Raw genomic sequence first — 13,694 nt, forward strand, 5'->3', positions numbered from 1 at the left:
CCTGGATGAGTTTGGCACCAGTGGCACCCTCTGGGCTCTGCTTCAGCTTCTTGCCCCCCAGCACCCCCCAGGACCATTCATGCCAAGCTGCTGCCCATCCAGTCAGCCCCCAGCCTGCACCGCTGCCCGGGACTGTGCCGTCCTAAATGCAGATTTTGCACTTGTCCTTAATGAACCTCACGAGTTCCTATTTGGTCCAGTCCTCCAGCGTGTAGATGTCGCTCTGACCCCAGCCCTGCCCGCCAGCGCATCCGCTGCTCCCCCCAGCTGTGAAATGGGGTCATCTGTGAACTTGGGGAGGGGGCAGTGCCCCCCTCTCCGGGCGCGTGACGATCGGCTCTGGTTCCGTACGGGGCATGGGGAGGTGAGGACCTCCACCCCAGAGCCAGCTGCCCCGCAGCCCCTACCTCGGGGAAGCAGCGCCACCTGGAGGCACCCGCAGGGAGGCGGGCCCCTCCCCCGGGGCGGGGCGTGCGCCGCAGGGGCAGGACTGACGCCCGGCCGCTCCCTCGGGGGTGGAGGCTGCCTCCCGAGCGCGTCACCAGCCCTCAGCCCCTTCGCCACCATGGCAATCGCCATCTCCCGTTGCCGCGGCGACGGCGGCTGGACCAGATGGAGCGGAAAATCCCATTCCCTGGCGGCGGCACGGACGGGGGGGTCCCCGCCTGCCCGGGGTCTGTCTGGAGCCCCCACCCGCCCCCTGCACGGGGGGGGGGGAGACGCTCAGGTTTCCCGACTCCCCCCACGCCCTCCTATAGCAGCCCGCCCCCCCGGCTTCCCCGCCCCCGCCCCGGGCTCTCTGTCCCCCCCCACGCACCCCGGGGGCTCGGGTCCCGCCCCCCGAAAAACACAGGTCACGTGCTCGAGTGGGGTTTTTTTGGGGGGGGTTCCCCATGTTTATTTGTTAAATCCGCATTTCCGGTTGGTTGGTTTTTGTCACATGACGACACGACTCCGACATGGGGGGGAGGGGGGAGACCGACGGGAGGGCGCCCCCTGCCCCGCCCCCTTCCCCCCAGGGGAGGGCTGGGGCCCCCCCCAGGAGAGGCGGGGGGTCTTGGTCCTGTACATGCCGTGATGGGGGCCGCCCGGGCTCTACTTCCAGCGCCCCGAGGCGGCGGCCCGGCCGCCTGGGGTGTGCGCGCCCCCCGCCGCGAGCCTGCAGGCGCCCCGGGGGGGCCGCCGGGCTCTGCCTACACGCCCCCGCCGGGCAGGGCTGGGGCGGGGGGGCGTGGCCGTCCGCAGGCGGGGGCCGAGCCGGGGGCGGGGGGCTCAGTAGTACGTTTCCTTCTCCACCCAGCCTGGAAAGGGAAGCGCGGGTGAGGACCAGGGTGAAGCCCCTCGCCCCCCCGCCCCGCCCTGCAGCCCCGGCCCTCTCCCACCTCCCGGGTTCCGGCGCAGGATGAGCTTGCGGATCTCGTCGTAGACGAAGATGAGGAAGCTGTAGGGGAAGGCACAGAACCACCAGCTGGGCCTGCACGGGGGGCAGACGGGCGGTTAGACGCGGGCGGGCAGACGCGCCCGCCCCCAGCGCCAGCCGCGCCCGGGCTCACTTGAGGGGGTACATCCGCAGGGCCACGTCCATGCCGGGGCAGTAGGAGAGGAAGGCGGCCAGGGCGGTCTCCTCGAACAGCCCGAAGATCAGGATCTTGTTCCTTGACGGGGGCAGCAGGACAATAGAGGCCCCGCCCCGAGCCGGCCGCCCCGCCCCCCGCCCGTGCCCCGCCGCGCCCCTCACTTCATGCCCTGCTGGAAGACGGAGTTGCGGCGCGTCTTGCAGATGATGAGATCCGCCCACTGCACCACCACGATGCTCACGAAGAAGGCCGTGTGGCACGTGAACTCCACCACCTTGCGCTGCTCGTAGGTCTGGGGGCGGGGCCGGGGGCAGGCCCCATCCACCCCGGTTAGTACTGGGTGGGGGGTTACCCCCCTACCCCCCCAACCTCAGCTTGGCAGGTGCGAAGCCGGGGGCGGGGCCTGCACCAGGCCCCGCCCTCAGGCCATGCGCCCCATCTTGTAGAAGAGGGGTGGGGTCGAGCCCGAACCCTGCCCCCGTCCCGCCTCACCCACTGCTGCCCATAGGAGTCCTCCAGGTCGTTGATGGTGCGGTCGTCCCAGGTGAGGCGGATGCCCACGAGGCACGAGGGCAGGAAGCCGTTCTCGGCCAGGATGACGAAGTAGGCGAAGAAGCCGCCCAGCGCCTGGATCATGCCTGGGGGTGGGGCGGGGGTGAGACCCCAGGGGCCGGAGAGCACCCGGGCGTCAGGCGCCTAAACCCCCGGCCCGCCCCGGCCCGCACCGATCTGCCCGTAGGCCATGCTGATGAGCCGCTCGTTGACCAGCTTGTCAGTGCGCGGGTTCCGCGGCTGCCGCTTCATGATGTCGCTCTCGGCTGCTTCGTAGGCCAGCGAGATGGCGGGGACCTGGAGGGGGCGGCGGTGGCAGGTCAGGGCCAGCCCCGGGACCTCCGCCCTGCCTTGGGGAACCCAGGTATCTGCGCTCCCCATGGCCTGGCACCCCCTCCTCCAGGTCCCCCATTTTGAGAGGGGGGTCCTAGGGGCTGCTGGAAAAGGGATGCCTGGGGATCCCGACATCACTGTGAGAAAGGAGGGGGGGGGTCCTGTGGCATCCCCAGGGACCTGGGGCAACAGCTGGAGACGGTGCCTGGGGGAGCTCCTGGGGGTTATGGGGGAGGTCCCCAGCATCTATGGGGGGGTCCCTAGAATTTATGGGGGATACCACAGGGATTATAGGGGTGGGGGGGTCCGGACAGACCCAGGGATCTATCTGGGGGTCCCGAGGGGCTGGGTGGACCCCAGGGATCTATGAGGGAGGCCCTGGAGGCTGGTTGGACCTTGGGGGGGTCTATGGGGAGGTCCTGAGGGTTTGTGAAGGAAGCCCCTGGGTGCCAGGTGGACCCTTGGGGTTATAGGGGAGTCTTTTGGGTCAGGGGCCAAGCTGCTCACCATGTCAGTGCCCAAGTCGATGCACAGGATGGTGATGGTCCCCAGGGGCAGGGGGATGTTGGCCATGATGAAGAGCAGGAAAGGGGTGATCTCTGGGATGTTGCTGGTCAGGGTGTAGGCGATCGACTTCTTCAGGTTGTCAAAAATCAGGCGCCCTGTGGGGTGGCAGGGAGGCCAGATGTGTGAGAACCCAGACATCTGGGCTCCCTGCCCCACTCCCACAGCTGGGGAGAACCCAGGCATCCCCCTGCCCCAGCTCCCTCCTCTCCTCTCCTCCACCTCCTTTACATACACCCTACACACCCAGCCTTGCCCCAAAGCCCCACCTGCCACTTGGTCTTACCCCTCCCCTACCTCACACCCCAAAGCTCCACCCACCCCCTGGCTCTGCTTACTGTTTGGCCATGCCTCCACCTAGCCCAGCTTCTCCACCATTTTTACATACTCCATGCTCCAACGCACTGCCCACCACTTGGCTGTGCCCCCTCCCTTGAGGTACGATGCCCACTGCTCAAGCCCCTTCTCCTTTTCCCAGGCTCTGCCCCCAGCTCCACAGACCCTCCTCGACGCCGGTGACAATGGAGGCAAAGTTGTCATCCAGCAGGATCATGTCAGCTGCCTGCTTGGACACATCAGAGCCGGCAATGCCCATAGCCACACCAATATCAGCCTTCTTCAGTGCTGGTGAGTCATTCACACCATCCCCAGTCACTGCAACGATCGCCCCCTGCCAGGGGGGGCACAAGGCAGTGTCAACCTGGGGGGCCCCAGCTCCAGCTGGGGGTCAGAGATGGGGTTGTGGGGGGATTTGGAGGGGTCACGGGGGATTCATGGAGGGATGTGGGGGTCTTGGGGTCATCGGGATGTCTGGGCAGTGCCAACCTGACGCTGGCATCCCTCTACGATGATGAGCTTCTGCTGGGGTGAAGTGCGGGCGAAGACGATCTCAGTGTGGTTCTGCAGGATCTCGTCAATCTGCTCCACTGTCATGTCCTTCAGGTCCGTGCCATGGATCACACAGGCCTTGGCATCCCTGGGTGGGCAGGACAGAGGTCAGAGCTGGGACCTGGAATTGCGGGGGAGAAGGGGGCTGGCCTGCCCCCCTCCCCAGAGATGGCTGGATTTCAAAGGCAGGGAATGGGGCCCTGGGATGCCCAGCCCTGGTCATAGAATCATAGAGTCAATGAGTGGGAAGGGACCCAGACAGATCATCTAGTCCGACCCCCTGCCAGGGGCAGGAAGGAGCACTGGGGGTGGCAGGGGTCATAAGACCCCAGCCAGGTGCCTGTCCAGTCTCCTCTTGAAGATCTCCAGGGAAGGTGAGAGCACCACCTCTCTGGGAAGCCTATTCCAGGCTCTGGCCACCCTTACCGTGAAGTAGTTCTTCCTAATATCCAACCTAAACCTATCCTCCCTCAGCTTGTGGCCATTGCTCCTGGTGACTCCAAGGGGGGCCCTGGAGAACAGACTTTCCCCGAGTCCCTGCTGCTGGCCCCTGATAAGGTTGTAGGCAGCCACAAGATCCCCCTCAGTCTCCTCTTGCGGAGACTGAAGAGATTCAGGTCCCTCAGCCTCTCCTCCTAGGCCTGGGCACGGAGGCCCCCAACCATACGAGAGGCCTCCTCTGGACCCTCTCCAGGTTCCCCACGTTCCTCCTGAAGTGTGGCGCCCAGAACTGGACATAGGGCTCCAGCAACGGCCTGACCAGCGCCGCATAGAGGGGGAGCAAGATCTCTCTGGACCTGTTAGTGATGCCCCTGTTAGGCAGAGCCAACCACACCCTGTCCTGCATCATTGCTTCGTCGCACTGGCGACTCATATTCATATTCACTCCAAGATCCCTCTCTGCCCCCGAGAGGGGCATCCCCTAACCTATAACCATAATGCTGGTCCCCTCTCCCCAGGTGCAGCACCCTGCACTTGTCCTTGTTGAACCGCATCCTGTTCAGATCCGCCCACGTCTCCAACCTCTGCAGGTCGGCCTGGATGCGGTGCCTGCCTGCCAGTGGATTCACTTTACCCCACAGCTTGGTGTCATCAGCGAACTTGAACAGGGTGCTCTCCACACCCTCGTCCCGGTCACTAATGAAGATGTTGAACAGCACCGACCCAAGGACCGAGCCCTGGGGGACTCCGCTGCCCACACCCTCCCAGGTCGACATGGACCCGTCCACCCCCACCCCCTGGGTGTGCCCCTGGAGCCAGTTTGCCACCCATGCGACCATGCAGTCAACAGTGCCACAGCCCCTCAGTTTGCCCACCAGAACTGGGCAAACTGTGTTGAAGCCTTCTGGAAGTCACAGAATCATAGCTGCCATCCCTCTGTGCCAGGTGGATCCAGAGCCAGCTGCATCCCAGGCCTGTGAAACCAGCCCCAACACCCACCCCAGAGCCAGCTGCACCTCATGGCTTTGTGACACCCAGCCCCTAGACCCTCCCCCTGCCTCACCTGGGGTTGACCTGGCTGACAGGGATGTTGAGGCGGGCAGCAATGTCCTCCACTGTCTCATTGCCCTCAGAGATGATGCCCACTCCCTTAGCAATGGCCTTGGCTGTGATGGGGTGGTCGCCTGTCACCATGATCACCTGTGAGGGGCAGGGTTCAAGCATGAGGGAGTAAGGACTGCCCCACCCCCCTCCAACATACGTACACCATCCCCCCACCCCAGATCTAGCCACATCCCAGGTCTGTAATGCCTACCCCAGAGCCAGCAGCACCCCAGTCTTCTCCCCTCCCCCCAGCCTAGCAGGGCACACCACCTTGATGCCAGCGCTGCGGCACTTGCCCACAGCATCGGGCACAGCGGCACGGGGGGGATCGATCATTGACATGAGCCCCACGAAGCAGAGGTTTTCAGTAGTGAAGTTGACATCATCACAGTCGAAGGCAAAGCCCTTGGGATATTGGTCCTCAGGCAGGTAATAGTGGCAGAAGCCTGGGGGGAGGGTCCCGGGGGGTTAGACCCACCTGTGCCCCACATTTTCAGGCCTCCCAAGCACCAGACACCCCTCCGGGGTCCCCTAGACACCCCATGTTCCCTCCCTCCCCACATTTCCAGACTGCTCCAGGGTCCCCGCCATTTTGGGTCTCCCAGATCCATTCTGGATGTCCCAGACACCCCTCACCCCCCTGCCCCCCAGACCCCTCCAAAGTCCCCTAGACATCCCTCACCCCCATCCCTGAACCTTGCAGAGCCCTCCAGGGTCCCCCAGTGCCCTGAACTCCCCCACGCCAGGCTGTACCAAGGACGCGCTCGCCCAGGCCCCCCAGCTCCAGGTAGGCATTCTGGAAGGCCTCCTTCATCTCCTCGTCCAGCGGCTGTTCCTTGCCATTGAACACGATGGTGGAGCAGCGGTCCAGGATGCGCTCAGGGGCCCCCTTCATCACCAGCAGGTACCGATTGTCATTGGGGTCCTCAGTCTCGTGGATGGAGAGCTGGGGAAGCCAGAGGCAGAAGTCAGGGGCCCCCTAAAGCACTCCAAAAATGCTCCCACCCAAGCCCCTGCAGAGGTACAGGCTCCAATTTAGGGGATGCCCCCCAGAGCAGGCTGGGAATCTCCCAAGCCCCCTGGGATGGTCAGATGCACAGCCCCCAGGATCCCCCTGCTTGAAAGCAGAGCTTGGGGAACAGCTGGGGCTTTTAAATTCACCCCTTGCACTCAAAGGGGATAGTGGGGGAGATGGGGGCGGGGCCTGGGGAAAGGAGGCAGGGCTTAGGGTCCCTCTATGTGGTACAGGTTGGGGGAGTGGATGGGGTATGGGGGGGTGGGCTTAGTGGGACTTGGTGGTGAAGAATGGGGTCTAGGGGTGGGGTTTCAGATGCTGGGAGCTGGGCTTCCACAAGTGGGTGCAGCTTAGGGTTCTTAATAGCTGGGGTGATGAAGGGGATCGAGGGGTAAGGTTTTGGAGTACTAGGGGGGTGAGGCCAGGATAACAGGGGCAGGGCTTAGGGTTCCTAATAGCTCAGGGGTGGGCAAAATATGGCCTGCAAGTCAGATCTGGCCCACAAGGCCATTCTATCTGGCACATGGAAAGCCTACAAAATTTAGAAAATATTTATCTGTTCCTGTCAAAGACTACAGGAGCCAGGGGCAGAAGGACCCAGGAGGAGCTGGCTGCAGGACACAGGAGCCCAGCCCTGCCCATTCCACCCCAGCCATTTTCCTGCTTCCTGCCCCCACCCTGCTCCACCACCAGCTGGTGACTCCCAGCTGCATGGCTGGACCCAGAAGCATGGGGCCTCGCCCATATGGGGGGCAGAGAGGGGTTTCTGTACAGGCAGGGGCAGAGAGTGTGACTGAGTGCATGCTTGTGTGTGCAGGCAGGGGCAACGTGCATGTGTGTGTGCGTGCCTGTGTGCATGCACAGGCAGGGGCAGCATGTGTGAGCATGTGTTTGTGCGTGCATGTGGGCAAGGGCATCATTTGTGTGTGTGCATGTGCACATGTGGGCAGGGGCAGCGTGTGCGTGGGTAGGGGCAGCGTGTGTGTGTGTGTGTGTGTGTGTGCACGCGCGCGCGCATTTCCAGACAGGGGCAGTGTGTGTGTAAGTGACAGCATGTCCAGACAGCGTGCATGTGTGTCAGCAGGGGCAGCACATGTGAGCACCAGCATGTGTGTTGGCAGGGGCAGCATGTGTCTGTTTGTAGTGCAAGTCCTACAAGCACACCCCACCATACACATGCACCCATACCCCTGCCTTGCACTGCCATACATGAACACACCCACACCCCCTCCCACACCCCAGCCACCCAACCTCCCACAAACCCCATACCCACCCACACCCCACATATCCACACGCACCCACATGCTCCCTCAACGTAACACCTACAGCCCCCCACAATAAACAAGTGTAAGACTTAATTTTAAGCTATTGTGCGATCACATCTATGTGCACTACAGAGACCCATGTAAACCAGGCCAAAAGTAGTTTTTGAAATCAAATTAATGAATGTTTTCAATGTGTGCTTTTTAGAATATAATTTAGTATTTTTCTGGTTCTGAGATGGCAAAACCCCTTACTGAACAGAGTACTTCTGGTAGCAAAGGTGAGGGGGTACGAGGTGGGACATTCAGTCCCAAGATGGTGACCAGGGGCAGGACATGTCCAGGGGCAGGGCTACCCATGTGGCCCTCCATAGCTTGCCAGGTTTCAGTAAGTGGCCCTCTGCCTGAAATAATTGCCTGACCCCACTGTACCTGGTACTTGATGATGAAGGGCATCTAGGAGTGGGGTTTGGGGTCACTGGGTGGGGGCCTGGAGGAGGGGGCGGGGCTTAAGGTCCTGAAGGTGGTACTTGGTGATGATGAAGGTGATCTAGGGGTGAGGCTTAGTATCCGTCTGCCTGGTACTTGGTGATGATGAAGAACCTAGGGGTGGGGTTTTGTGGCCCCTGCATACAGGGGGTGGAGCTTATGGTCCTAAAGCTGATACTTGGTGCTGATGAAGAGGGTGTGGGGGGCAGGGCGGGGCATGCCCCCCCTTACCTGGTACTTGTTGGTGGAGTTGAAGGGGATCTCGGCCACCTTCTTGTTCCGCTCCCGCATGAGTTTCACGGAGCCAGACGACAGCTCAATGCACTTGAGCAGTGCCGACTCCGACGCATCTCCGGCCACGTCCCGCTGCGGGGGGCGAGGGTCAGAGCAGGGGCCGGCACCCCCAAGGCCCCCCCCCAACTCTGCCCCCAGGACACCCTCCCGAAGCCCCCCATCCCTCCTGCACTCCCAGCCCACCTCTGGTCCCCACCCCACTCCCCATGGTTCCCAGCCCCCACCTTGAGGATGGGCACGTTGTCCTGCCCCCCCTTGAAGACGGCGCGGTTGCAGAGTCCCGCGATGTGCGACAGAGCCACCCACGTGGCCGAGCTCTTGTCGAAGGCCGTGCCTGGGAGGGGCGAATGGCGGGGTCAGGGAGCCCCCAAAGCCCCTAGCCCCGCCCCCAGGGCCCCTCCCAGCTTCTGCGTCCCCCGGGAAGCCCCCTCCTGCCTGCCTCCGCCCCGACGCTCCCAAGCCCCGCCCCCGAGTGCCAGCCTCCGCCCCCGAGTCCATACCCCTCTCCCTTCCGCAGGCCCCGCCCCCAGAGCCGCCCGCCGCCCGCGCCCGGCTGACCGGACTGGTCCTCGGTGGTGTCGGCCTCGTGGATCTGGTTGTCGAACCACATGTGGGCCACGGTCATGCGGTTCTGCGTGAGGGTGCCGGTCTTGTCGGAGCAGATGGTGGAGGTGGAGCCGAGCGTCTCCACCGCCTCCAGGTTCTTCACCAGGCAGTTCTTGCGCGCCATGCGCTTTGCCGTCAGCGTCAGGCACACCTGGGGGCGGCCGGCGTCACGGGTGCCCGGCCCCTGCGGCCCGTAGTCGCTAGCCCCGCCCCTAGGCCCCCGGCGCCCCCAGCCCGCTCCCCCCCCCGCCCCGCGGTGGTCTCTAGAGCCCCCCCCCACATCCCAGTGCCCCCCTGGGGCGTCTCTGCCTCCCCCTGGGCCCCCCGGCGGTCCCTAGACCCCTCCTTATCCCCCCCCAGCGAAACCTGGTTGCTTCTGCTTCCTCCCCAGCACCCCTGAGGGCCCCTAGGCCCCTTCCCAGCCGCCCTTGGCGGTCTGTGCCCCCTCGCTTTCCCCCCAGGACCCCCTAGGGCCCCTGTCCAGGGGGTCTCTACCCCCGCGCCCCTCTGTCCCTGCCGCCCCGGCCGGGCGCTCACGGTGACGGTGGCCAGCAGCCCCTCGGGCACGTTGGCGACGATGATGCCGATGAGGAAGATGACGGCCTCGAGCCAGGTGTAGCCCAGAATGAGCGAGAGCACGAAGAAGGAGACGCCGAGGAAGACGGCGACGCCGGTGATGAGCTGGATGAAGTGCTCGATCTCTACTGCGATCGGGGTCTTGCCCACCTCCAGCCCCGAGGCCAGCGTGGCGATGCGGCCCATCACCGTGCGGTCGCCCGTGGCGATCACCACGCCCCGGGCCGTGCCTGCGGCGGTGGGCGGGGGTCAGGGCGGCCCCGCCGCCGCAGCCCTCCCTCCTGACCCGCACCCCCGCCTCCCCACCCTGGCGGGGCCCCCCGCCGCCGCGCCGCCCCCGCACTCACCCTCCACGCAGTTAGTGGAGAAGAAGGTGATGTTGCGGGTCTCCAGCGGGTTGTCGTGGGTGCAGTCGGGGGAGCGGGTCTGCGGCTCGGATTCGCCCGTCAGCGACGAGTTATCCACCTGGGGGGGGCGGGGTTGGCTCCAAGCGTGGGACCGGCCGCGGGGCGGGGAACTGGTGTCCCCGAGGGGTCTGGGGGGCTCACCTTGCAGCCATGGGCCGAGATGATGCGCAGATCGGCGGGGACCCGGTCTCCGCCCTTGACCTCCACGAGGTCTCCGACGACCACCTCCTCCGCGTTCAGCTGCATCTTCTCGCCCTCGCGGATCACCAGGGCTTGCTGGGGGGGGGGGCACGGCCGAGTCAGGGACCCTCGGGCAGGACCCCCCAGCCCTGCCGGCGCCCTCCCGCCCCCGCCTCGCAGCCCCTGTTCCGTCCCTCCCCGGACCTGGGGCACCATGTTCTTGAAGGACTCCATGATTTTGGAGCTTTTGGCCTCTTGATAGTAGGAGAAGCAGCCGGTGATGATGACCACGGCGGCCAGCACGATGCCGAGATACAGCTGGTGGGGGAGGGGGAGCTGAGCGTTACTCCCCCAGCCCCTCCGGAAGGGCCCCCACCCGCCCGCTCCGACACGTCCCGCTGGGCCCGGCCCCCAGGCCCACTGAGCGCCTCTCCCCTCAGGCCCCGCCCCCTTCGCCCGGCCCCGCCCCCAGGCCGGGGCTCACGTTGTCGTTGGAGGGCTCGTCCTCCGTGCCGGCCAGGATGCCGTAGGCCAGGAAGCAGAGGATGGCGCCGATCCAGAGCAGGATGGAGAAGCCACCGAAGAGCTGGCGGCAGAACTTGACCCACTCGGGGGTCGTGGGCGGCGGCGTGAGCGCGTTGGGGCCGTCGCGCGCCAGGATCTCCGCGGCTTTGCTGTGGGTCAGGCCCTGGGGGGGCGGGGGCGTTACCCCAAGCCGGCCAGGCGGCCCGCAGGCGGGCGGGACCCCGCAGGGGAGCGGGGCTGGGGCGGTCGGGCCCCCTCACCTGCACGCAGTCCGTGTTGTACTTCCGGCAGACCTCCTCGATGGACATCTTGTGCTCGGTCTAGGGGCGGGGGGCAGTGAGACCCCGCCTCAGCCCCCCGAGTCGGGCACCGCCCCCTCGGCCTCCCCTGTCCCCTCCAGGTCCCAGCATGAAGCCCCCACCCCGCCCCCACGCGCGACCGCTCCCCCGGGGTTCCTGCTCCCACTCACCATGGCCACCTCCTTCTTGAGGTCATCGAGGTCGCGGGCCTTGGCGCCCTTGGAGCCCTTCTGGGGCGAGTCCTTCTCATTGCCCTTGTCCTGCGTGGTAGCCACGCGGTAGCTGTCAGAGCGGCCGTACTGCGTGGGGGGGTGCGAGGGGGGTGCGGACACACGTGGGGGCGCGTTAGCGCGGGGGGTGGGGCGACGGCGCCCCATGCCGGCCTGCGGTGACACCCCACCCACACCCACGCGTGACCTCATCCTCCACGCCCCCTGCTGGAGGACAGACCCCACTCGCGACTGATGTGCGGGGCCTCCAAGGGACTGGAGTTCAACCTCAGGACCCCACGAGTAGGTAATGGCTCTTACAAGGGCTGGGGTTGGACTCCAGGACCCCCGCGTGTGATTTATGGGTCTTCCAATGGGCGGGGGTCCGACCCAGCATCCCCCGCGCGACACTAAGAGGTCCTCCAAGGGGCCGAGGTCCAACACCAGGAGCCCCACGCGTAACTAATGGGTTCACAGGTGGGTGGGATCCAACCCCAGGGCCCCCACGAGTGTTTAATAAGTCTTCCAAGAGGCTGGGTTCTGACTGCAGCACCCCGCCCACGCATGACAACTGTATCCCCACCTCTTTCCCTGCCAGCCCCATCCTCCATTCCCAGCCCCCACTCATGACAGAACTGGTGTTCCCCCCTCTTTGCCTAGTGACCCCCAGATCCTCCATAATCACCTTCAGCCCCCCACGCATGACAGCCCCCCTAACCCTCCGGCCCTCCCATGCGGGGTAGACGTGAGGGTCTCCCCAGCACCCCTGAACCCACATAAGTGGCCCCACGCGCGACTCACGTGGTTCTTCCCCTCCCTCCTCCCCACGTAAGAAGCCCCCCCTCCCCCTCCATGGGATTGTCGGATCAGCTGCTCCAGTTAATCCGGCTCCAGACGGGCTGGGGGGAAGGGGTGACGGGTGTGGATGTAAGGAGGAAGGGGGCATCCCTAATAGACCCCGCACCCCGCAGACACGCGTGGGGGGCGACCTCTTTATGGGATCAAAAAGGGGTGAATCTAGGGGGGGCTAACCCCCGGCAGACCTGGCTTGCCGCCAGCACTGCGGACAGCTCTAGGTCCCGCCTCCTCGCATGACCCCCCCACGCGTGTCCTTAAAGCCCCCCGGCATTTAATACCCCCTCTGGGGGGGGCAATGCAATGCCCCCTAATAGAGGACACACGTCACGTGGCACGGGGGGGTCGGAGAATCAGCACGCAGCTTCCCCCCCGCCCCCCCACGTGTGACGTAGCCCCGCCGCTGGCACGTGACCAGATTCCCGCCGGGGGGGGGGGCGGGAAAGCGGAGGAAGGGTCCGTCTGTCTCCTTCTCGGCAAGGTGACACCAGCCCGGCTCTGCCCCTCGCAACCTCCCCCTCTACGCGGGGAGATCACGCGTGGGAGGGACTGCCAGAACCCCCCGCCAGGACCTCGGGAGACCCCAAATTGCCACAGACCCCTCTTCCCCAAAAGAGTGACTAGCAGAAGGGAAAGCCCGGAGATGCGGGGGGACATGCGTTGGGGAGCAGAATCACGCGTGAAAGGAATCATGCAAGGGGGCAGAAACAGCTATGGGGGGCTCAGGGGGGAGGGTTGGGAGCCAATGTGATCTTCCCCCCAGGATTCACATCGGGGGCTCTCGTGGGTTGTCACGCTTGGGGGACCCCCATACTACCTCCCCGGGGCTCCCCGCGGGGTTTGGGACCCCAGTGGTGGGGATCGGGAGACGCGCTCCTTCACAGAGACCCCCCACTCCCCGGACACGCGTGGGCCCCGGACCTACCCCCATGGTGTCCGGCGGGCCCGGGGCAGAGCACGGACGAAGCGCAGCCGTGGCCGAACCGCGTCGCGGACTGAGCCCCCCACTCGCCGGCCGCCGCCTGTCTGCGCTGCGCCGGCCAATCAGCGCCGCCGGCCACGCCCCCTCCCCGCCCGGGCCCCGCCCCCGGTATTGCGGATACCCCCCCCTCCAGCCGCAAACCTGGGACCCCCGCCCCCCACTGCAGCCCCCACCAGTTGCCCCGGGGGGGCTGATTTGGGGGCAGGACAATCCGCAGACCCTCCCCACGCAAGTGGATGCAGGTGGGCGTAGCGGGGGGGGAAGGGACGGGTGCAATCCGCCGATTTTGGAGAGGGGAGGGCTGCCGTCAGTAGGGGTCAGAGTGAACTTTCCCCCCACGCCACGCAGGGGTGGTAAGGGAGGAGAGGGGGTAACTAGATTGGCTAATGAGGGCCGGGGTGTGGGGGACTGACCCCTCTGGGGTGTGTAGCTGAGTCCCGCCCCCCCAACACGCAGCTGGTGCCCCTCGCTCCCGCCCTGCAGCCCCCGCACAGCCCAACTGGTGCCCGCCGCTTCCGACGGCAGCCCCTGCCCAT

The 13,694-nt window shown here is 65.5% G+C and overlaps 1 protein-coding gene and 1 long non-coding RNA gene across 5 annotated transcripts; one reads left to right on the forward strand and one right to left on the reverse strand.

Annotated features, from left to right (window-relative positions):
- Window positions 1-869: 869 nt before the first annotated feature.
- ATP1A3 (ATPase Na+/K+ transporting subunit alpha 3) lies at window positions 870-13,192 on the reverse strand. 2 transcript variants are annotated; one of them, XM_090053077.1, is made up of 23 exons: window positions 13,102-13,192; window positions 11,283-11,372; window positions 11,074-11,133; window positions 10,773-10,976; window positions 10,493-10,606; window positions 10,250-10,384; window positions 10,049-10,166; window positions 9,663-9,931; window positions 9,078-9,276; window positions 8,744-8,853; window positions 8,457-8,591; window positions 6,213-6,405; window positions 5,730-5,905; window positions 5,419-5,555; window positions 3,852-4,002; window positions 3,528-3,696; window positions 2,970-3,124; window positions 2,303-2,426; window positions 2,070-2,215; window positions 1,739-1,869; window positions 1,554-1,655; window positions 1,383-1,474; window positions 870-1,301 (listed from the first exon to the last, which is right to left on the reverse strand). In XM_090053077.1, exons 1-23 carry the CDS (start codon window positions 13,105-13,107, stop codon window positions 1,273-1,275), a joined length of 3,045 nt encoding a protein of 1,014 aa, XP_089909203.1. In that variant the 5' UTR covers window positions 13,108-13,192; the 3' UTR covers window positions 870-1,272. The 2 variants fall into 2 exon arrangements, with proteins under 2 accessions (XP_089909203.1, XP_089909202.1); XM_090053076.1 differs by having other exon boundaries at window positions 11,283-11,411; window positions 13,102-13,189.
- On the forward strand, window positions 1,793-5,412 carry LOC149861738 (uncharacterized). 3 transcript variants are annotated; one of them, XR_016443107.1, is made up of 3 exons: window positions 1,793-1,906; window positions 3,505-3,653; window positions 4,946-5,412. It is a non-coding gene; the product is annotated as an uncharacterized LOC149861738 (long non-coding RNA). The 3 variants fall into 3 exon arrangements; XR_016443106.1 differs by lacking the exon at window positions 1,793-1,906 and adding an exon at window positions 2,330-2,448; XR_016443105.1 differs by lacking the exon at window positions 1,793-1,906 and adding an exon at window positions 2,357-2,493.
- Window positions 13,193-13,694: the final 502 nt, after the last annotated feature.

This window comes from Crocodylus siamensis, chromosome 6 (genome assembly GCF_052110815.1).
Source record: "Crocodylus siamensis isolate JL-2025a chromosome 6, ASM5211081v1, whole genome shotgun sequence".
Classification (NCBI taxonomy): Eukaryota; Metazoa; Chordata; order Crocodylia; family Crocodylidae; genus Crocodylus; species Crocodylus siamensis.

Coding starts and splice junctions, on each gene's coding strand:
- ATP1A3 (XM_090053076.1), bottom strand. Junction 10,385..10,492: donor TCAAGAACATGGTGCCCCAG/GTCCGGGGAGGG, acceptor CCCCCCCCCCAG/CAAGCCCTGGTGATCCGCGA. Junction 1,656..1,738: donor GTCTTCCAGCAGGGCATGAA/GTGAGGGGCGCG, acceptor GCCCCCGTCAAG/GAACAAGATCCTGATCTTCG.